General features: G+C 31.9%; 1 protein-coding gene across 2 annotated transcripts in view; it reads left to right on the top strand.

Moving 5' to 3' along the window:
• Nucleotides 1-1,879: 1,879 nt before the first annotated feature.
• Rbm46 (RNA binding motif protein 46) overlaps nucleotides 1,880-25,349 on the top strand; it is a 33,754-nt gene continuing 10,284 nt past the window's right edge. For both annotated transcript variants that reach the window (XM_076864958.1, XM_076864959.1), the window contains exons 1-3: nucleotides 1,880-2,030; nucleotides 2,886-3,353; nucleotides 4,050-4,832. In XM_076864958.1, the coding sequence (XP_076721073.1) occupies nucleotides 1,880-2,030; nucleotides 2,886-3,353; nucleotides 4,050-4,832 (1,402 nt within the window). The remainder of the gene's footprint in view (nucleotides 2,031-2,885; nucleotides 3,354-4,049; nucleotides 4,833-25,349) is intronic.

Raw genomic sequence — 25,349 nt, 5'->3', positions numbered from 1 at the left:
AATTAAACCAAACCTCTTATAATTTTATTATCAGATTATTATTCTGTTTCTGTCTGGTATCACAGTTTTGTTTTGAAGCCAATTATTCTATAGATAATTGAATAATGGGATTTCAGGATATAGTTATTTGCAGATGCCTAGTGGTTTGAAAGGTTTCAATAGATGCATAAAAATTTGTGGTTGAGTAGTATTTTTATTGTTTAAAGCCAAAAATGAATCCTAAAGGCTTTTTAAATATTGATTTATTCTTCATAAAAATTTGTGAGACTAGGAAGTATTATTTCTGCATATGATAGAAGAGGAAATTGAGATACACTGGAACTAATAAATAACTTAAAATTATATAGTTAGTAAGGGAAAAGAAAGGTTATGAGTCCAGGTAATACTAGGGAGGATGGCTACAGGGACAGTTCAATGCTCTGGAGCAGATCCTTTGGTGATATCACTTTAATCCCATCCCACTTACTGTAGAGAAGTGGATATTCTTCTGTAGCTATGTGTCTGTCATATCACACTCACTTCTTACTTTTGAGAAAATGAAATATGTTTCTGAAAAAAGCATGTCTGTCAGCAGAGTTGGTGCAAAAAAAGTAAGATGTACTGCTAGTTTCCTATTTATTAAAGCTAGTCTTTTTTTGATATTGTGGAATTTTAGCAATCTTTTTACATACCTTGTCTTATTCAGTCTTAAAGGCAACCATGTTATAAGGTTATCCCATGTTTAAGTGAAGAGACTGAAGTGTGAAGAAATTGAATAAATTGTCTAAGATTGCACAATAAGGAAACCTGAAATTGAGGTGCTGTAGCTCAGAATTTTATATTTTAAAATGCTTTGCCCCGGTGACTTTGTTTCCATTTATAATTAGGAAGATTCTATTGGAAAGTGAAAAAGCCGTCACAGTGTATTCTTTCTCCATGCTGTGAATTTTAATTTTTGTATTTATTCATGATAATATTGAATGAGCAATATGAAATTAATTAATAAGCCACAGCATTGATATTAGGAAAAATCCTAAAGAATATGGTAATTAAAGTACATTTTTAATGATAAGTGAGTTCTTGGCTCTTTTGCCTTAGCTCCTGCCCACCTGTTGTATTTCTTAAGCTGCATCTAGTAGGAAATTATAGTAGCTCTTGTTTTTGCTCAGATGACCAGAGGTTGTATTCTCTCATCTCTCTAGTAACTTCTAGTAGATAGGTTCAGGGACTGACTTGAATCTCTTATTCCAGTTATCAGGTTTTGGATTCTGGTGAAGCTGTTTGGGATTGCTGACAAAATGAGCAATATTGGCAGAAGCCTACTTGTACTTTGTCACAGAAAGATGGAGTGGCCTATATAATAAAGTGATTTAAATCTTGGGCTATGAAGATTAACAATGATTATGTATTCTTTGATGGCAGTATGTTTTGTTTTCTTGCTCCTTTTGCTGTGTGTGTGTGTGTGTGTGTGTGTGTGTGTGTGTGTGGTGTTGGGGATTGAACCCAGAACCTTATGTATGGGACGCAAGCGTTCTACCAACTGAGCTATGCCCCCAGCCCTTGTTTTATTTTTTCTCCTTCTCTCTCTTGTTCTTTTTTTTTTTAAATCATTACTGGTTTTATTTCTTTATCTTTTTTCACTTTTTCTGTCCCTTTAGAAGGCTCAGGCTTTCTAAAGATACTGCTTAATTAAGCAGTAATAAAAGAAGTTTCCAGTTTCTGTTGTAGGGAAGAACTCTTGATGCAGAGCTAAAGGGAACAAACGGCAAAGAGTAATCACCCAACATGGCAGCCACAACTGTCATTGGTTTCTTGTACAAAGGAATGTTTCATAGATTATGGGTTCTATGACATAAATTTAAGCATTTTTAAATTTAACTTCATTTTAGGTATTACAGCCATGAATGAAGAAAATATAGATGGAACAAATGGATGTGGTAAAGTTCGAACTGGCACTCAGAATGAAGCAGCATTACTTGCTTTGATGGAAAAGACTGGTTACAACATGGTTCAAGAAAATGGGCAAAGGAAATTTGGTGGTCCACCTCCAGGTGGGGATTTGTTTATATTCTTTCAAATTAGATCTTTAGTCATTTAGATGATGTGTATGTTTCTGCAAGTATCCCAAATAGTAGCTCTCTCCTTGTAACTGCTTTAAGACCTCACCAGTCATTTTAAGGGGAAGGGATAGATGCTATGCTCGTCTTACTCCCCCACCTCCCACCTCCCTTTTCCCCCAGCTCTGCTCTTGGTTTGAGAAGCAGTTGAGAAAGAAGTCTGGATTGGTACAATGTGAAAAAGTGTACTTTTGGTATTAAAGGGGAAATTGTTTGAGAGAGAATTTGAAAGCAATGAGTAGAAAATTGCTATTTATATAAGAAAATCAGATTCAAACAGATATAGTATTTTATTTTCTTACCAGTGGCAGTGCAGCTACTTTGTTTAGAGCCCTCCAGTTAGCTTTATTATATCTAAAGTTCTTGCTTCCAATGACCTCAGTGACTGTATCACTAAATACTTTGCTTGACCCTCAAGCATGCTGTAGCCATATAGACCTTTATGCTATTTTGCTCTAACATCTAAAACTCTTGTTTTTTTCTTCTTCCTGAATGCTCTTCTCTGAGAGATTTCTCATGGCTCATTCCCTTATTTGTACTTAAACATCACAAGCTCAGAGCTTTACCATGTCACTTTATTGAATGCATCATCCCTTTCATGGCTTGCTTTTTCCTTCATAACACTTACCATTCACTTATTGTCTTTCTTCTCTTGTATCAGCCATTGTATCTCCAACACCTAGAATAGTGCTTGGCACATAAGAGGCTCACAGCAAGTTTGTTGAATGAATAAATGATTCAGTAATGAATAAATGTTTTTAGATTTTTTTTTTTTTTTTGGTCTTTCAGGTTGGGAAGGTCCACCTCCACCAAGAGGCTGTGAAGTTTTTGTAGGAAAAATACCTCGTGATATGTATGAAGATGAGTTAGTTCCTGTATTTGAAAGAGCTGGAAAGATATATGAATTTCGACTTATGATGGAATTTAGTGGTGAAAATCGAGGTTATGCTTTTGTGATGTACACTACAAAAGAAGAAGCCCAGTTAGCCATCAGAATTCTTAATAATTATGAGATTAGACCAGGGAAGTTTATTGGTGTGTGTGTGAGCTTGGATAATTGCAGATTATTTATTGGAGCTATTCCTAAGGAAAAGAAGAAAGAAGAAATTTTGGATGAAATGAAGAAAGTTACTGAAGGAGTTGTAGATGTCATTGTCTATCCAAGTGCAACTGATAAGACCAAAAATCGTGGTTTTGCATTTGTTGAATATGAATCTCACAGAGCTGCTGCTATGGCTAGGAGAAAACTAATTCCAGGTAAACTGATCTTTTAAAGGTTATTTTTCCATATTAACTTTATTATTACAAATATGGAAAAATAACAGTACATCATAGATCATTATTAACAAAATATGTAATGCCGCTTAACAGGAATAAAGAATTGTTTGAGTAAGGGAAGTAAAATAAACGATTCTAAAAGACAAGAAATTATTCCTATAAAAATTTATCATGTTTATGATAATTATCAATTACTGAATTACATACTTTAGTTGAGGTGTTAATTATTAATAAAAATCCAAAGAGAATTCTTCTAATGGAGACCTAGCTTTAAAGAATATTTGTCATATTTACTTAAATAAATTTCATTGTCAGTTGCTTGCCTGTAATCCAAGCTACTTGAGAGGCTGAGGTAGTAGGATCCCAGGTTTGAGGCCTTCTTGGTCAACTTAGCAAGACCCTGTCTCAAAATTAAAAAAGGTCTGGGGATATAGCTAAGTGCTAAAGCATCCCTGTGTTCAGTTCCCAGTATCGGGTACAGAGGGGATTCCGCTAAATTCTGATTATGTTTGCTTTAATAAAAAGTTTTTATGTGAGTAGGAAATGAATGCTTAACCAAATATAATGATATGTGCTTGAGTTTCTGCTTCTTTGAAGAAATAGTTTTACTTAATATTTTAAACTTTTTGTTTTTTGTTCTGATTGTCTTCAAATTAATATAATTCTTTTATACAGGAACATTCCAACTATGGGGCCACACCATACAGGTAGATTGGGCTGATCCAGAGAAAGAAGTTGATGAGGAAACCATGCAGAGAGTTAAAGTTCTCTATGTAAGAAATTTAATGATATCAACTACAGAGGAAACTATTAAAGCAGAATTCAATAAATTCAAGCCTGGTGCAGTTGAACGAGTAAAGAAACTTAGAGACTATGCTTTTGTTCACTTTTTCAACCGAGAAGATGCAGTGGCTGCTATGTCTGTTATGAATGGAAAATGCATTGATGGAGCAAGTATTGAGGTAACACTGGCAAAACCAGTAAATAAAGAAAACACTTGGCGACAGCATCTTAATGGTCAGATTAGCCCCAATTCTGAAAACCTGATTGTGTATGCTAACAAAGAAGAGAGCCACCCAAAAACTCTAGGCAAGCCACCAACTCTTCCTGCTCGTCTTAATGGTCAGCATAGTCCAAGCCCCCCTGAAATTGAGAGATGCACCTACCCTTTTTTTCCTGGAACAAAGCTTACTCCAATTAGTATGTATTCTTTAAAATCCAATCATTTTAATTCTGCAGTAATGCATTTGGATTATTACTGCAACAAGAATAATTGGGCACCACCAGAATATTATTTATATTCAACAACCAGTCAGGATGGGAAAGTACTCTTGGTGTATAAAATAGTTATTCCTGCTATTGCAAATGGATCCCAGAGTTACTTCATGCCAGACAAACTCTGTACTACGTTAGAAGATGCGAAGGAACTGGCAGCTCAGTTTACATTACTTCATTTGGGTAAGTTTAAAAATATTTAAATAATATGGAATATGAAGTTAGGAATATAATGAAAGACTGTTTATAAATGTGTTTATTTTGAATTCTTAACATTAGTGCAGAGCATTTAATATTAATTTTATCTGTTTTATGAATTTATGATAAACTGTTGAAAGTTCTCTCCTATATAATATTCCTACATATAACTTTTTAAGCATTTCTTGCTTAGAAGAAAATTTGGATTCGATTTAGACCCTGTTTCATTTACTTTATTATTTTTATAATGACAAATCCTAATTTGATAAAAATTTGTTAGTTACAGAATTTATGATGTAAACCAACTTATAATTCTGCCCCTACATCTTTGGTAAAGTCTACCCAGTGATCTTTTTGAGGTACAGGAGTAGGGAGTTCTTTGAGAGACATTTCATGTGGGTTATGTATTGAGCCAGCCTTACGCTCACCAATCTGGAAATTTGTCATTATTACTCATGAAAGGAAAAAAAAGCATCATTAAGAGGTGTTTATTACCATCCTCTTTTAATAATTTGTACATTTATAAAGTAAGTTTACAGTGTTTGAGGGATAATTAATAAGGCTGTGGTGCTCATATAAAGATATTCTAACTAAATATTTGACATTTGTAAAGGAAGACATGTCACTCTGGTGGTGTCCTACTTCTTTTATTTGTGTAATTTTTTAATACATCTATGGAATTTAATTGGTGATTCCTCTCCGTCCAGAATAATATTTACTAGAAGAGTAGTGGTTTCTTGGTCAGCAATAAGAGAGAAAGATCTACTACTGAGGATTACAGTTTTTTCTTGATTATAATTGTCAAACTTTTAGCTTATATGGTTTCAGAACCATACTAATGAAACTTTTATCTACATAAAATTAGTATTCTCAAATTTACTCAAGAGAAGGAATCAAGAAGGAAAATATCATAATGGAGAGTAATTTTTATACATTGTGAAACTTACCCATACTTCTGTTTTGAATATTTTCAGTAGAGTTTGGTTTGGATATCTCATCAAAACTTTAGGACTAAATATAGGAGTCTCCTTCAAAGAAACTTTTCAGTAGTGTCCTTCATTAATAGTTTGGAAATGTTAGGAATTTAATAGTCACACAAGATAAATTCTTAGATATTACTCTGTTTACACAAAATAGAAACTTTCTTTTTTTTTAATCAAAGATCATCTAAATTTATTAGGTGAATAGCAAATCATTCAAATTCAAATTCTTAGACAAAAATGGGTTAAAAATTTTTTGGAGTGGGGTATATAGGTAATTAGCTGCTGAGCAAGGATTTCCCTTGTGTCTGATCTACCATGGTAATGCTGACACATTTTAAAATTTTTGTCCCTATTCATTCCCTTACAAATTTACTTAAATGTCTAAGATTCTTGGAACGTGGCAGGTTTTTACGTAGACATGGTTTGCTCATATGTTTATCCCATAAAGAAGATTAGATTCGGGGGTTTTTCATCAACTTTTAACTTGCTTATTAGGATACTTTTAACTTGAGTCCTAGGGCCTTAGTTAACTGTTATCGACCTGGAGTTCCTAAGAAAACTCTTGCAGATATGTATTGCTAACTTGATTTTGGTTAATTAATGATAAAATTAGCTTTAAGAAATTAAATACTTAGAGGGTTACATGCAGTTTCCTTTTTATCAACCTTGTATCAAAGCTGCTGTTAATAAAAAGTTGAATGATTTTATTTTATGTATTTACTCAGTGTATTCATTATCAGGGAGAAAAACTAATAAGTGTAAGCAAGATCCACATATAAAAATATTTTAAAAATTAGATTAAATCCTAGGGCCTATTTGAGCACAATACCCAAGACCTAGGCCTTGACTAGAGACAGTAATAGAAAAATCCATATTACACTTGAGTAATAAATATAACTGAAGTTTGCTCAGGTAGAGATGGGAACTATTACATTTAGGCAAATGAAGAGTAGGAAAGAAAGAATTTAGGGAAGCAGAAAAGCCAGAGATCCAAGAAACTTCGATCCTAAAAAAAAAAAAAAACAACTATCAGGCCTTCAGAGGTCATTGAAGCAGGGTCAGGAGCTATGGACAGCCAGGAGGTTACACGTTACCACACAGTGGATTAGGAATAGATTGAATATTGCTTGAGCAGTGTTTTAGTTCACTTTTTTTTCTTTTAAAAATATTGGAGCCTCTGATTACAACATTTAAAGTGTTGATCCTATTTTAGATGCACTTCCTGTAGAGTTTCATTAGGTAGTTCAGGGTTGAAATAAATTAATGCTAGTAGTATGTTTTTGGAGGGGAAGGGGTAGTGTATTTATATTCTGCTAAATGTTTCAAGGATTGAATTTTTCTGAAGTCTTACAAGGTTGTTATTGGCTCTTGGATTCTCTCAAATAGAATTCCTTATGTGTTAAATCATCTTTTGGCTCCATTTAAAAAATAGAAACTAATTTTTTAGTTCATTTTTTAACTGCTATTTTAAGATATTTTCTTTGGATGTGATAATTTTTAAAAATTTTGTCTGGATATTCTTCTGTGAATCCTTTTGGTTTCATTCTTTTTTCAGGTATTGTTATCTGATCTTACTTTAATTAGTTTTGCTATTGTATGTAATACAAATAATCATTTACCTTTTTATTTCAGCTCATTTTGAAGGTATTTCTAATACCTTCTAATCCACATAATTTTGGAATTACCATCCCCATATTTTGAGTTTGAAAACTAAAAGAGGAAAAGAAGATTAGACTTTATGTACTTAAATGATCATCATTAATGTTATGAAAAACAGATATACCTTTTTAGAACTAACAAGCAACTAAATGAATATTAGAAATATGGGAGTTTAATTCTGGTGACCATTTAGTGATCTTACCCAAATCCCAAAAGTTCTTTTTTTTTTTTTTATTAATTTTCATTGTTGGTTGTTCAAAACATTACACAGTTCTTGATATATCATATTTCACACTTTGATTCAAGTGGGATATGAACTCCCATTTTTACCCCGTATACAGACTGCAGAATCACATCAGTTACACATCCATTGATTTACATATTGCCATACTAGTGTCTGTTGTATTCTGCTGCCTTTCAGAATCAATCGCTGTCTCTCCTCCCAACCTCTCTCCCGCCTCCCTCCTCCTGTCCCCCCTCCCCTCCCCCACTTTCTCTCTTTCTCTCACATGTTCCTTTCAAAATGAATTCTATTGAAGCCAAATACCCTTAAATAGAAGTAAAGCTGAAAGCATATTTTTTGCTTCAAAATTATAAACTGTCTCCATTTTCATAATATCAGAGAATAACCTTCCTTTATGTCATCTGGAGATGATCACCTGTCCACCAGGATAAGAAATTGTGTATTTGCCTGACTATTTTTTAGGAACCTGTAATAAATAGGATCTTCAGTGAGTCTAATAGGTGTAGACTTGAGGGTTAGGATGGATAGGTTCTGTACTAAATGTATAGTTTATAGAGACATCTCGGATCATTCAGTATCACTTTTAAATAAGTTTTTTTTTTTGTAATTTTGCATCTCTTTGGTAGTGGGTCAGTCGATCATGTGAGTAAGAATCCTGCTTTTCTTAAAAGATTAATTCTGTTTTGGATCTGGACCTTTCAGTAGTTATCACTGCTTTTCTCTGGAGGATTCTCTTGTAGGAGTGGAATAAACAAAATCAAGGAGATAAAGGAAAGTTCTGAGGAGTTAAAAAATTGAAAAGTCCTGGAGAATACTTGGTGGAAGGGGAGAAGGAGTCTTCTTTGTGTTGATATGAATTTTCCTTATTAAATAATTTATTAACAATAAGTGTAGGCAAGGCATTCCTGCTTATTACTGTGTAATGCTCACTGATGGTAATGGTTGTTTTTTCTTGACCAGGTGAAACTTTTAGTTTGTAAAAACAGGGATGAGAACCTCTCTATCACAAACTAGCTTGTGCTTTTGATTTAATTATACCTGATTTGTGTACTGTTGTTCTGACCATGGTATGATGAAGTTTAACTAAAGAAGACATCTGTTTTGAATACCTCTTGTGAGATAAATGTGCTTTCTTAAGCACTTCAGAGATAAAGATAAATAAAACTTGTTTTTCTCTTAAGAAGTCATGGGCTAATGAAGGCAGCACAAATGTATGCATAGGCAATTTTGGTAGTATGAGGGAGGGGTTAGCTTTCTACCTGATCCATGCTGTAAATCTTGAGAGAATATAATTAAAGAGAGGCACACAACACCAGCAAACTTCTTTAAGAAAATAGTATTGTGGTGGGTTAGTGACTGGCAGTTGTATATAGTGTTTGCTTTGGAAATTTCAGTCAGATTTTAAGAATTAAAAAAGTTGAAAAGATGTGGATGTTAACTGAACTTCTATTAGTCCTTCTGTTTAAAACTTTCCAAGTATTGTTTTTAGTACTACTGTGTTGGATGTACTTGGGGTTTCCTCGATGCATTTAGTTTTTCAAGATTAACCTATCCTGATTTCTGTGGAGCACTTTATATATAAGTGTCATTTTTACTGTCTTTTTTTGTCTGACTTGTATGTTGCTTATCATTTGATTTGAAACAGCATCAGCATACTCTTTATTTTTTCTAGTCATTTATTTGTTAAAATATTTAGTGTATGTATTTGTATTGTTTGCTATCAGTATCATTAAATTTAGTCTTTTATTTTCTGTTTTTACTTGTAACTTTCAAGAGTTATGAAATAGCAAGGTGAAAGTCATGTTGAGAAGTTTTCATCTTAAAAATAATTGGTGCTTTTTTCTTATGAACTATTATTTCCAGATTGATGGGCAGAAGTGCAAAAATAAAAAAAAATTAGATTTAAAATTTTGGCAATAAATTGTTTTGAAATAAAGAGAAACTTTTTCCCAGAGTTTTAAATTTTAATAAGTAATTTTAGTAGATATTTGAGTTAAATATAAAATGATGGTTACTTTAATTATAAGTAGAAGAAAATACTTTTAGAAAGCTATTCTTTCCAGTTTTAATTGCACCTCTGATGATGCTGTCTCAAACTGATACTTCAAAGAATAAAAATAATTTGATTTAAAAATCACCTAGTTAAGTGTTAGGTTTTGTATGATGACATATACTTGCTTTTTTGTTATTTTCTTCTGAATTAGTCAAAACCAAGATTTTTAAAGATTCCTATAGAACAAATTTTACACATTTGTTTTCATATGATCAAATGGTGAGACCAAAATTCCATTAACTCAACTATGTGTCTTTGGCCCTCCCAAGAGGGAACAGTCCTCATGAAAGTGCATATATATTCCTTTTGGCATTTTTTTTCTCAAGACCTTTTGAATGATCATCTAGTGTTATTCATAATTCTCATTAACACTTGTATTAATGGACCGTAAATAATATAGAATTAGTTCTATAAGAGAAGCAGCTTAATAGAGTAATGAGTACTAAAATAAAAATATAAGAATCCGAAGTTTTAGCCACCAACAAAAGGTCTGACCTAAGTTGGCAAATGAATTGGTCTTTGTGTGGACTTCAGAGCCTTTACCTCTAAAATGTGACAATTTTATTTGATGAGCTCTAAGGAGTCTTTTGTCTCAAAAATTGGTGGTTTTGTTTAAAGTACATGTTCAAAAATCACAAAAATGATATTTTAATATATTTTCTGTTTGCCAAAATACATTTGAATTCAAATAATTTAAAATCAAGAACTTTTTCTAATAATTAATTCTTCATCAGTTTATCATTCCTTTCATTGTAAAATTCAAAGCTTATTTTTGCCTTTTACATAGCAGAACAACTGGATATAATATTAAAAATTTAGTCAGCCAACTGTTTTGTGTGATGACATGTACTTGCTTTTTTATTATTTTCTTCTCTGAATTAGTCAAAAAACAAGATTTTAAGATTCTTAAGAAATAAGTTTATCACTTCAATGTTTTTAAACTAGTTTTTTATTTTTTTAACAGAGGATCAAGGAAAACAATGATGGTATTAAAACATATGACCAGTATTTGTTCCATAGTTATATTTACTAGCTAAAGTGATGAATTCTGATTTTATAATAAATAAAATTAATAAATAATTATTTAATCATGCTTAGTTCTTTACCCTATAATTTATTAATTTTTGGCTAATACATTCCTAAAATACTTGTTCTAATGCAATGACTTTAACAGTAGCTATTGTTGTATTAATAAATTTAATGTCTCATTGTGTCATTTAATTCATGTTTTTAAAAAAATGGTTTTAAAATTTTTCTCTCCTATCAAATGCATATAAGTTCCATTCTGAGATATCAGCAGCAGTTCATAATTTTGCCACATGGTGTCGCCTAAATATATTTTTTAATGTGGCTTTAAAAGGAATTTTAATGTTATATTGATTTTTAGCTCCTTGTTGCTTACCTTCTTTTTTTGTTTTTGTTTTTGAATCAGGAAAATCTGTGTGAGAAGCTGAACTCAGTCTTCTTCAACCTGTCATGCCTTCATTTCTGCTTCATATTTAGTATTTAGTATAGACAATAATAGTTTATGCTGTAGCAATGTAAGTTAGTGAATGGACTAGTGAATGGAGACAGATATTCTACATTGATGACTTTACTTCAATGAAGTTATTTGTGCTTTTAATCACTTTAAAATTATTCCATGTCCGTTGCTTCCAGACCTTTTGTTTAAAATCAAATGTACTCTTACCAGTTAATATCTGACATATCAACAATCCTAGAGTAATTCATTCTCTATCCTAGAGCATCACATCTTTTATCCAGGACCTTATGGTATGTTACCTCCAAGAATGGTACACTTCCCTGTGGATTTTTAAAACAAAACGAAACAAAAACTTTAGTCTCCCCAACTAATTAGAAGTTTTAAGCTACCAGAATATTAGTAATTACTTGAATTCTCTTGCTCGTTAAATTGATAGTTTTTAGGTAGAGAATATTAATTTATATGTGGACCATTATTTTTCTGCAAGTGATATTTGAGCTGTACAAATGACCTGCATGTGGATTTTTATATACATATTTTAAAAGTAAGAAAATAATGTTTGGGTAAAAAAATTTAGTTTATTTCTGCATTACTTTGATTCAGTAAATGTAGTCTTTATGCCACACTGATAGTATAATGATTTATATTGCTATTCTGTCTGAAGTTTAGTTTAAAAAGTACATAGGACGGGGTGGGGAGAGGATCCTGGGGGTGTATCTCAGTGGTTAGAGCACATGCCTGATAATGTGCAAGGCCTTGGGCTCAGTCCCCAGCAAAAACACACACACACACACACACACAGTTTGCAGGCCTGAAATCATTAGATTATAAGTCTTTTGTAATTATATTGCCTGATAATTTTGTGAGTATACTCTGGAACTACTCTTGGTTGTGCTTTTAAACAGTAAAACTTAATCCTTGTATAATAATTAATTCAAGGGATTTGCACTTTAATAAATAAAATAATAAAAAAATGTAAACCAAGATAGAAAACTCCAGCTTTTTTTTTAAAGATCTATGTTAACCTTTACTTTTCCTTTTGTACATTTTGATTGTCCCTTGTTATGTTTTATAAAGATGTTAATACTACTTTTCTTCTTTAAACTTTTTTGTAATCCTGTTTTGTTTGTGCATTGTTACAACTCTAATGATCCTATTAACTTAATTTTTTCTTGTTAACTTTGTTTCAGCAATACATGTTCCAGTCTACTTGTTTACTGCCCAGACTCTGGGATAAACCAAATGTCCATAAATTTGCAACATGTATGCTATATATGGATACCTTCCCCCCCCTTTTTTCTTGTTGCTGCTCTGTTAATTTTTGGTTCTGGGGTGATCAAAGTTGAATTTACAATTTTATAAAAATATTGGATTATTTGGAGCATAAAATTTATAAGTTTCACTGTGAGTCATAATGAATCTTTAAAAAACAAATTTAAAATTGATTTCTGTACTATAAGGTTATAACTTTTGCCAGAAGTAAAAACAAATAATTCAAGTAGAAAAATGTTCATTAACTTGAAGGAGTCTTATCTTTATATATGATGTGTTTACACATGTTTCATTGAGAAATTAAAAATCCTTGAAGTATTCCTTGATATGAAATTTGGTATACAAGTATGGAAGTAAGTGTCGATACCAAGTATTGGAATTTTTTTTTTCTCTTAAGAATCAGAATATTCTAAGAAAAATACAATGACTTACTCTATGTAAAACTACTCATTTGACTTATGAGGATAATTTATAAACAGGATGAAATTTTCCCACTTTATTTCTTAATTTTTTCTTTTGTAATAGACTTAAGATTTTTAAGTTTTTCTCTTAAAATATAGATAGTTTGCTGCTCACGTCTCTTGATTTTTAAGTCATCATAGTTTTATTTATTCTTATGGTTTGTATTTACAAGCGGAGAGCTGCTACATTAAATAATATGACTCGGAAAGAGAGATTGCTGGACTTCTCTTCAGTCTTCTGTGGGGCAGTGTGTGCGCCAGGGATTGAACTCGGGCACTCAACCACTGAGGCACATTCCCCAGGCGAATTTTGTACTTTATTTAGAGGCAGAGTCTCACTGAGATGCTTAGCACCTCACTTGTTACTGAAGCTGGCTTTGAACTCAAGATCCTCCTGCTTCAGCATCCGGAGCTGCTGGGATTACAGGCATGTGCCACTGCACCCAACTTCATCAGTCTTTTGAGGTCTCAGAAAGTCTCTTAGCAGTGTGAAGTATGCTTTCATTTGAATTAGAATTATTTCATTGCCTTAAGATTGCATTTGAATTTTTATATAATAGTAATGATTTTTATTCTCAATTCAATTTGAAACTTTATGATAGGAGTTTTCTATGACAAGAAAGATTTCTATAGTTCAACTTGCAAGTATATATACTTAGGTCTGAAGCATGAATACACTGAAACTAAATAATCAAATATAACTGGCTTATTTATTATATTTTTTCATGCAACCTGGGATGCTTTTTAATTGTATGGTATCTCAATTCAGGGAATTTACATAATACTAAAAACCCTATTGTAAAACACAACTTTTAGGAGAGGTTGGAAAGATGTTCAATTTCCCCTTGGCCCATTTTCTTACTGGAGAGAGATGATAATCTCTCATATTGATGCATTGCAGTGTGACCTAAGAATATTAATCTGCCCTCTTATCTTTTCTGTATCCTTTTTACTGGCAATGGATTCACTTTAATCTCTGCCTTATTCCACAAAACATTTGCAGTGCTTTTTATAAAGATGTAAAAACAAAAGAATGAAATTTTTAAAATGAAGGAATTCAGGCAGTGGGAAATTATGATTAAGAAAATAAAACCAAGCACAACTAAACAATATATTGTTTATGGGTATATAAATATAAAACTTTAAAAATGTAGGGAATGATTAACATCTGAAAAATTAGAATTGTGTTTAAAGGTTACAGGAAGAATTTAGGAAGAATGCAAAATAAACTTCTAAGGCAATTTTCTATTTTTACACATGGGTGGTGAATACATGTTTTTATTTTTTAAAAATTAGTAAGCTGTACATCTGTATTATGTACATTCCTCAGTTTGTATATTTTTGTTATATAAATAAGCTGGCATAGAATGAAAGCCAGCAAACCAAGAGTAAGAATTTAAAAGTAATTCTACTTTTATAAAGATTCTTAATTTAATATAATTCAAGGCAAAATAGGAAAGTTACATAGTGTCCAGGACAAATAATTCTGTTCTGCTCAGACTCTGATGTTTGCTTTTTGGTACTACAGTTTAATTAAGACTTGACAACTAGGGAAGGCTTGGAAATGCTGTAATATGAAGTATGGCTGTGAACACATGAAATGTTTGGGGCTTCTTAACCTGTAAATACGGATAAGTATACTGAGGGATCATGATTGCTGGTTTCAAATGTCTGAAGGGCTGGCACATAAAACAAAGACTAGGAAGCGCCAGGAAATAGAAGTATGTCTGATGGGAATGTTTTAGGGAGGTACATTATGACAGCAAACCAGGACTATCTAAGCCCAAACTCCATATCCTTCAGTGAAAACCAAACAAAAAATCTTTGATTTTTTTTAAGATTTATTTAAAATCTGTATTTGCAAAGGATAAATGTATAGGGAAGGAGAGTTTTTTCTAGACTCTTGCAGGTCAGAATGATTTTCCCTAGCAGTACTTCCCATTGCCATTTGGAAGCCCACTGAAAAATTTAACAAAATATGATTCAGGGTGCGGCAGTCTGGCTGGGCACAAATAACCGAGCCACCACAAAGCCTTGTAGGTTCAAACAGCAATTCTTTATTCCCCAACTCTCACCGGCACTGCACACACACTACTCGGGAACACACTCATTCCACCGGGCGCGTGCCCAATCTCCCTGAACCACTGCAAGAACTGCACAGGAACTACTTCCGAGCCGCCCTATTCCTGGAGCAGGGTCCATATACAACTCAATCAATCCAGTATCAAAGCAATTATATACAGCTTAAATCATCATCTCAATGGTTTGCTGGTGGCACCTTTCAACCATTGCCTCTGACAATATGCCAGGCATTGGCTGTGGCTCTCAACATCAGGAAACATTGATTTGGGCATCCTTGTTCTTGTTCAAATACTACTTTGTTTATTATCATTCATTGCTTTAGGCCTTCTGTTTTCATTTTCTGTTTATTAACTGGCAGCAAACTGTTTAATTAATTCTTGTTAAAATGGGTTTACTTAGTAAATACTTATTCAATACTGTGCTTTGTACGAAGATCACTGTGGTGAATCAGATACAGTTGCTGCAGTTATAAAGCTTTCCTTCTGTTGACAGAGACTGCTATTCAGTTACAGTTCCGATAAAGGAAACCCAATACTTAACATTTAGTATAGCATATAGACAAAAGAGTATAAGAGCATAGCTTTTGAAGCTGGATGTTTTGTGTTCACATTCCAGCTTTGTTGCTTGGAAAATTTTTTTCTCTGTACTTGCATCTCATCTGTAAAATGGGAGTGAGAACATTTTATGTCATAGGGAAATTACAAGTATTAAGTGAGTTCTATTTATAATTTATATTTCTAATTTATAAATTTATATTTATGCTCATAATTATTCAGAAAACATCCATTTCCCATCACATGTAACAACAAATATTAGTAATGATGAGTTAAGATTCTTTGAGCACTTATTATGTATTAGGTATTCTGCTAAATGCCTTTATAGTTCATTGTTCTCACAACTTACTGAGGTAGATATTATTTTAATATTGACACTTTATTTTTAATACATGAAGAAACAGACATTGGCAGGTGAACTTGCTTCAGATTCTAGTTAGCTAAGAAGCTGTGCTCTTACTGTTACTTTTTGTACCTTCTTCACATAATTTCAATTTCAGTTTTAACATTTGTCTAATGTTAAACATTTGATAACAAGACTGTGAACTTAACAGAATATTATTGAAAGTTATTCTTCTAAAATTAAAATATTATGAGACAGGCTTTTTGTCTCTGCCTTATTTACTCTTCAGAGACCATTTTGGCCTTATCAGTTCAAATCACAGTTATTCATGAGTATCTCTATTATTATTCATTTCTTTAGGCTTTATGTTCTCATTTTCTGTTTATTAACTGTCATCATCTGTCAACTTGACACATATGATATTGGTTGTCAATGATTATCCTACAATAAAGTTTAAAATCCCAAAGGTATTTACAAGATGCCTACAAAGGTATCTTATAAATAAGATATGTTCACAAGATCTTTTCAACTTATTAAAATGATTTTCTTAGGATTTAGCCAGGTGTCCCAGGTCCACACTACACTGAAGTGATCTGGTATTAGGGCTTGTAGGATGGCAAAATTTCAAACAGGCAAGGTTTGTTTTTATTTATCTCCTGGTCCCTTGTTGCTTGGTACTCTCAGTTTACTCTGATTATATTCAAAACATTTCAACACACAGTTCAGCCATGTTTTAATCATGATAATTTATCAGTCCAAATATGTTTTTTTCATTATTTTCTTGCTTAGGGATCTACAATAGCTTGCTGTTGTAGTATAATCAAATACTCTGAACTCTATATTCTGAATGCTCTGTTGTTCCCATCTTACCTAACCTTAGGTATGTATCTTCTGCTTTGATCATCTGTACATATCCTGTTCATAGATAGTTACAGACACTTCTTGGTGTTCTTCATTCTGCTTAGAATATTGTTTTCTTGGGAAAACAAGAGTAATCCTAAATGACTTGTTCTTTATAATATTACTCAATGGTTTAGTATTTTTTATGTTGTTCTTATTAGAACAATTTTTTATATCTTTATTTGTTTCTTATGTGGTACTGAGGATTGAAACCAGTATGTCACATGTGCTAAGCAAGTACTCTGCCACTGAACCACAATCCCATCCCTTAGCACAATTTTTAATCCATCAAGATTTGTAAAACCAAGGGACTTTGTATATATATAATTTGTTGTTGCTATGCCCTGCATTATATATGTGAGTACCATGTCCTTTAGTACTCCTTTAGTAGTAGTTTTAGATAAAGTGATCTGCTTGCTATAAGGTTAAAAGATAGAGGTGAAGGAAAAATAAAATTTGACTGTGCTTTGAGCAGAAAGAAGAAAGGATTGGAAAGGATGTAAATTATGGAGTTGGCAGGAACAATTAAATTGTAAATGGTGGTTAATGGCATGATGTGTACATCTATTTCAAGGAAGTAGAAATTAACTAATATATAATTTTCAAGATTCTTATGAAATGGAAGTTTTAAAATGGTAGAAACTCTGGAAGCATAGACTGAGGTATACGAAGGAATTTATATTGGATAAGTATGCATTTTATATGTATGTATATATTTATAAAATAGAATAAGAGATTATGATTGTAGTAGTTGTTTTTATTTTTGTTTATATATTCTGTTTTTGTGGTACTGGGGATTGAGCACAAGTCCTCACACATCTTAGGCAAGTGCTCTACCATTGAGCTATATCCTCAGCCCGTAGTAGTTGTTTTTAAAGCATTAGAGGAAGACTTGTTTTTATCTGTGTCAATAAAATATAATGTAGACTGTAACGGATCATATTATATATGTTTTATAATTTTTCTTAAATTAATATCCACAGTTTTATAGTTGGAATACTAACATCTGTAATATTAAAGCTTCACAAATGGGAAGTATTTGGCAATAGCTTATGTTATTTCTTTCTAATTTAAGTTTATACTAGCATTGCATTTCTTCAGGGTGTTCTTCTACACAGGTACAGGACTGAGAAGATAGTATTGTACCTTTCAGTTTAGTATGCCAATCTGGCAGGTTTATTTGGGATACACTGGAATCCTATACATTCAATTATTTTTTTGTCTTCAAGAGAATAAATAGATGTGTAACATATCTGAGAGTCTGTAAAATAGTTTTCATTTATCATACCAATTACTTTAAAAATTATATGGATTTTTTCTTCTGATCAAAGAGCAGTAAAATCTTCAGATATACAGAATGTGTTTGTACAGTTTTAAATGACTTAAAATTTCTTGTTACACTTTCATAAAAGTCATATCTGCAATATTATTATATCTCATGGAAATTAATGAATTAAGATCCTAATTAGGAATTTTTACCTAGTTCATCTTTCTGTTTTTCTCTTACTCCTACATAATAGAAAACTAAAAATAATACATAAAGTGATTCCCATTTTATAGAAAGCAGGTTAAGATCCTGTTTCTGATCTTTGTGAAGTATAATTTATTCTTATTCTGGACTTTTTGACAAGCCTTTCCCTAGTTTTCTTTTTTTAATTCTCTTGATTAAACCCTTATTGTCTGAACAGTCCCTTTTGAAATAATTTCTCACAATATATCATGAGAAATTGGTACATTTTAAAAATAAATGACATTAGTAAAATGGATAATTAAATTGTACCAACATACGGGTACTAACCTTGTGTTTGACACTACAATGAGACTCTGCTTATAGTTTTGCCTTTGCTCTGACAATTATCACCATTTCTTATATGCTCAATATTACTAAATAAGATATAAAATTATAATCTTAATGAAGTTTAGTTATCATAAATTGATCATTTAAATTCCAGCATTGTTCCCTGTTAAACTTGATACCATTCAGATTAAAAATTAACAGGAAAACTAAGTGGTAGGTAGTGAAGACATTATGAAGAAAAGACCTGTTCCATATTTAAGAGTATTTCCATTTAATATCTCTACTGAAAAGTCACTATCATAGTTTTAAAATTAGTTTAAATTGTTTTTATTTTTGTATATTTTTCTGTTATGATAGTAACTATGTAATCATCAGGGATTTTGTATTTTATTGTATTATATATTATCCTCTTCTTCATCATGTGTATCCTTGGCAGGTGTTTTAGTCCCCTTTTTTACCCCTCATTTTTACTTCTTAAGTTATAACATTATGTGTAAACAGGAAGTGCACAAATCACAAGTGTCAGCCAATGAATTACTACAAAGGACTGTTTCTAGTAGTCCCAGATGAAGACAAAATACCGCCCTCCAAGGCCTTTTTGTATTTCCTGCTAGACGTTAGCCTACCTCCTTCCCAAATGAAGCCATTTTTTTTTTATTAATTCTGTGTACTTTTGAAATTTCATAACCTTTTATATACTCTTCTGGCTTCTTTCAACATTGTAAGAGTGATCCATGTTGTTTTTTTGTTCCATTCAAATGAAATAATTTATTTGCTGTTTCTGTTGATGGGAATACAAAGTGCTTTAGTTTAGGGCTATTTTAATAATGAGATTATGCAGATTCTTATACTTTCTTGGTTTTTGTTTTTATGTTTATTTTTATGCATTTTATTGCATTTCAGTACATTTGGTGGGATTTTATTTTTAAAACTTAAGTATATAGTGCCAAACAGTTTTCCGAAGTGATTAATTTATGCCTCTGCAGCAATATATGGGAGTTGTAGTTGTTCTTTATTCTTGCTGATACTTAGGTAGCAATATTTTTAGATGTGGACATTCTGGCTGCCATATATTGCTGTCTCATTAAGATTATAATTTTATATCACAGTTTTCTAATATTGAACATCTTCTAATGGTGCATTAGACTCTTTTTGAAGAACTGTTATCTTAGGTCTCTTGTCCCATTATTCTAATGCTTTGTCTGGGTTTTTTCCTTTCTTAATATACACAAAGAATCACAACTTCTTTGTGTGATTATATTTTGCAAATACTTTTTTTTCTTTTTACTGTCTTCATGGTATTTCTGTCAAAATTTTAATTTTAACATGACTTAATTTGTTAATGTTTTAGTGCCATTTGTGTCCTGCATAAGAAATCTTCATTTACTTCAAGGTCATGAAGTATTCTCCTATATTATCTTTTAGAAACTTTTAAAAGTCTTCTAAATTTAGTGAAGGTTTAAGTAAAGCAAAAGTCAAAGCTTTCCCCCACCAATATGTATGTTCACTTACTTAGCGCTACTTATTGAAAACTCATTTTCCCATGGTTTTGCAGTTCCACTTTAGCATAAACCAAGTATATTTGTATATGCACAACACACATATATGTACATACATATCTTATGGATTCTCTATTGTATTGCTCTAGTCCTTACATTAATGCTCCATTATCTTATTGCAAATTTTATGAAATGTTTGATATTTGGAAAGGAATGTTTTCCTACTTTAATTTCCTTCACATTTATTTTAGCTGCTCTTAGTTCTTCCATTTTAATAGGAATTTTAGAGTCATCTTTATAAAAGGCAATCCTTCTGGAATTTTGAATGCAATTGAATTCTGTAGATTGGTTTGGAAACTAATAATATTTTAATAGTATCAGGCCCTGTGATTAATGAACATGATTCATGATCCATTTATTTAGGCTTTCTTAAATTTCTCTCAAACATTCAGTAGTTTATTGTATAAATATCTTTCTTCATTTTTCATTATTTTATTCTTAGTATTTTTCAGTGCCATTGTAAAAGATACCTTCTTTTACTTTTGATTTCTGATTGTTTCTACTTTATATAAATATAATTTATTTTTTAACATTAAATAAAACTATTTATTTGATTCTAATGGTTTGACTCTATAGTGTCAGCTGCATCAGTTGAGTTTTTTCTTCTTTTCTGTTCATAAACTTTTTGCACGGGCTAGAACTGCTGTCCAGACATCCTTATAAACTTTTAAAATATTTCTTCATTAAGGTAGGATGTTTGCTATAGCTTTTATTTATAGAAGCCTTTTATCACTTAATAGATATTTCCTTCTGTTCTCAGGTTTTATTTTTTATCACGAATGGACGAAGAATTTTATCATACTTTTTTGTATGTATTTAGATTGTTTTAACATTATTGTTATGTTTTTTAAATTTTTAGTTGTTGCTAAACCTTTATTTAATTTATTTATTTATATGTGGTGCTCAGGATTGAGCCCAGTGCCTCACACATGCCAGACAAGCACTCTACCACTGAGTCACAACCCCAGATGTAGAAAATTGGCATTGATACCTGAATGTTCAACTTTGTACTTCGTACTTAGGAATAAACCAACTTTGGTCATAGTGCATTATCTCTTTTATATTTTCTAAATTTTATTTTTTATATTGTCTTTAGAATTTTCATTATCTATGTTCATAAGTGAGATTGGACCATAGTTTCCTCATAAAAATAGTTCAGAAATTTTTCTCTTTATCTCTGGAAGAGTTTGTGTATGTCTGATATTATATCTCCTTTGATTTTATATACATGTTGCTTAAGGAGCCGTCCAAGTTTAACATTTTTAGCCCTTTATTTTATTTATTTATTTTTTAAAGAGAGAGAGAGAGAATTTTTTAATATTTATTTTTTAGTTTTTGGCGGACATAACATCTTTATTTGTACGTGGTGCTGAGGTTTGAACCCAGGCCACGTGCATGCCAGGCAAGCTCGCTACTGCTTGAGCCACATCCCCAATCCCCATTTTTAGCCTTTTAAAAAATCATGCTATGTGCATTTAAAGGCTGTAAATTTTCATCTTAAGTATGGTAAAAACTATTTCTATAACTGTTTTGTGTGTCTCATTTTTGTCAGCATTTTAAAATATTTTGTTTTGATTTTTTTTTGACCCATGGGTATTAATTTCTACATATGAAAACTGTTGTAGTCATAATTTTGGTACTCATTTTGCAATAATTAGAAGGTATATTCTGTATTGTTTCATTTATTTTTTTTAAAAAAATGTGTTTGCAACTGGTGATTACAGTGTTATCAATTTTCTCATGGCTGCTGGGGCAAATTACCATAAACTGAATGGTTTATAAACAACAGAAATTAATTTTCCATGTTCTGGAGGCTACAAATCATAAATCAAGGTTTTCAATGATCATGTTCCTTCTGAAGCCTCCAGGAGAGCTTGTAGTATTTGCCAGCAGTCCTTGAATTCCCTTTGTCGATACATGAATCATTCTGGTCTCCATCTCTGTAATAATATGGCTCTTTCCTCTTTGTGTCTTTGTGTCTGCACATGGAATTCTCTTCTTTCTCTACTCTTTATCTATCATTCACATTAGATGAAGGGTTTACTCCACTTCTGTGTGACCTCATTTAAATTAATTACATCTATAGTGCACTTATTTCCAAAGAGGAGGGTTACATTCTGAGGTACTATGTGTTTAGATTTCAACATAACTTTTTGGGAACACAATTTAGCCTATAACCACTACATATACTATTTAGGTGACCTTTGTTAGTCCAAATTTCTTTTTCAGAGTTTTACAAAAGAAATCATTCTTAGTGCTGGGGATATAGCTCAATTGTTAGAGTGCTTGCCTCTTATGCACAAGGCCCTGGGTTCAATCCCCAGCACCATCACCAAAAAAAAAAAAAAATTCCTTTTCTTTAGAGAGGGTTATGAAAATCACCCATTGTAAATATAGACTTATTTTTCTCTCTTTAAGTTCTGTCAATTTTTGCTTTATATATTTTGAGGTTATACATTAGGTACATAGAAATTTAGAATTTTATTTTATTTTTGGTGAAGTGAGCCCTTTATCATATTTTGTGTCACACTGTCTCTGTAATGCATTTCTTCCTTAAGGGCTACTTTCTCTGATATAGTAATAACTTTTTTTTTTGGTGAAAGTTTGTATATTATATATTTTCCCATCTTTTCAGATTTCCTGTTTCTTAGCATTGAGATGGCCCCAATATGTGGTTAGGATTTTTTGTTGTTGTTTGTTCAGAGTCTGTCCTTGCAGTATTTGGTCAGCTTGCATTTAATGTATTTGTTGATGTGTTTAGGATTAAGTCTCTCATCTTGCCATTTGTTTATATTTTTTTCATATTGTCTCTTTGCATTCTTTTCTTTAGTATTACTAATTCTACCTGGACTGTTCTTTTAGTGATTACTCTGTAAATTACAATATTCATTCTTTAAAGAACTTTTTTTTTTAGTTGTAGATGGACACAATACTTTTATTTTATTTGCTTTTATGTGGTGCTGTGAGGGTTGAACTCAGTGCCTCACTACAACCTCAACCCCACAACATGCATTCTTAACTTATTTAAGTTTAATGTTAGTACTTTTCTTATAGTCTAGACAATACAAGGAACTTTAGTTTTTTTCATTTTTTCTTCCAATTTAAATATTTTAATTGATATTTCTGTGTAGTTTAACCCTTATGTATTTTAAACCCCACAATAACTAATTTGTAGTAGTTTTTAGACTTAATATATGTTTATATTTATTCATGCATTTATTATTTCCTTTGTCCTTAATTTCTTTCTATGTCTCCATGCTTTTATCAGAATGGTTTATTTTCTTTGCCTCAAGAACATGTGCCCATATTTCCTTTTAAATGGAGATGCTGATGATAAATTATCTTAGTTTTTGGTTGTCTGGTTGTATTTTTTGATTGAAAGGATATTTTTGCTAGGTCATCAGTCCTTTTTTTGTTTGTTTTAGAAAGGTAAATTTTTTCTGTTTTCAAATATTGCTTTTGTCCCATTTCCTTTTTTCTTTCTTTACAGTATCCCAGTTATGCATATGTTAGACCTTCTTACTCTGTCCCACATAATGGATTATATTCATTCTATATTTTCTATTCATAATTTAGTCTGTCTTCTTATGTCATTTGGTTCATGAATTATTTTTTTTCATTTGTGTCTAACATGCTGACAAAACCATTTATTTGGATTTGTTTTTCAGTTCTGTGATTTCATTCAACTCTTTATGATTTCCATTGTCTTCCAAAATTTTTAGTCTTTTATTCCCTGAGTATATTAGGCACAGTTTTTTTAAAAATATTTTTTTAGTTGTAGATGGACACAATATTTATGTGTTTATTTTTATGTGGTGCTGAGGATCAAACCCAGTGCCTCACACTTGCTACGTGAGCACTCTACTACTGAGCCAAAGCCCCCACCCCTAGGCACAATTCTTTTAATAATTAGTTATAAAACTTTGTTATCTATACACCTTGGAGGTCTTTTACCGGTGACAGCTGTGTTTAGTGCAGGTTTCTTTCCTGATATACTTGATCTTTTTTTTATTGAATGCCAGATACTGCATGTGAAAAATTATAGAGCTGATTTGAAGGTGAACCTAATGTTATTCAGAAAGCATTTATTTTGGCTTAAGACTGACAATCCTATATTCTAGGCAGGAATTAAGAAGATACAAAGTTGAATTTAATATGTTAAAGTGGGACAACTTCTGACTTAGTTTTATACTCTGGGTTCTAGTCATGCCTCATAATAGCTCTTTAGCTCTTTTTTTGTCAGCCTTAAAAACTTGTCTTTTGTCACCTTCTTTTGCTTTTAATCTCCCTCTTGGGACTTGGTCAACCCTTGAAGGGAAAACGTGCAGCACCCTTCTTAGAAGTCTAAGTCATGACCCTGTAAATTGTCACAGGCTTGCTTTCAAACAGATGCTGTTTTTTTTTTTTTTTTTTTTTTTTTAAAGAGAGAGTGGGAGGGAGGGAGGGAGGGAGGGAGGGAGAGAGAGAGAGAGAGAGAGAGAGAATTTTTTTAATATTTATTTTTTTAGTTCTTGGCAGACACAACATCTTTGTTGGTATGTGGTGCTGAGAATCGAACCCGGGCCGCACGCATGCCAGGCGAGCGCGCTACCACTTGAGCCACATCCCCAGCCCCCAGATGCTGTTTTTAATGATTAAGAACAAAGTTTATTAATGTAATCTAGATCATTGTATGAAAACAAGATATTGTTAATTTTTTTGTACTGATTATAATCTTTAAATGGTTCCTTAAAATCTACAAAAGTTTTTTGTAGAACTTCATTTTCACTTGTTTATGTTTATGCATGCACATTATTTTTAAAATTTATTTATTTATTCTAATTAGGTATATATGACAGCAGAATGCATTTTGATTCATCGTACACAATTGCAGCACATCTTTTAATTTCTTTGGTTATAAACAATGTGTCCTCACACCATATATGCAGTCACACATATACCTAGAGCAATAATGTCCATCTCATTCCAACATCTTTCTTTCGCCATGCCCCCTTGCCTCCCTCCCCTTTGCCCAATCACTGTTCCTCCATTTTTTTCCATGTCCCTGCTCCCATTATGGGTCAGTATCCACTTATTAGAACATTCAGACTTTAGATTTTGGGGATTGGCTT

Source organism: Callospermophilus lateralis, chromosome 8 (assembly GCF_048772815.1).
Source record: "Callospermophilus lateralis isolate mCalLat2 chromosome 8, mCalLat2.hap1, whole genome shotgun sequence".
In the NCBI taxonomy this organism is placed as follows: domain Eukaryota; kingdom Metazoa; phylum Chordata; class Mammalia; order Rodentia; family Sciuridae; genus Callospermophilus; species Callospermophilus lateralis.
The sequence above is the reverse complement of the archived record's forward strand: the minus strand, read 5'-3'. Positions and strand labels throughout refer to the sequence as shown.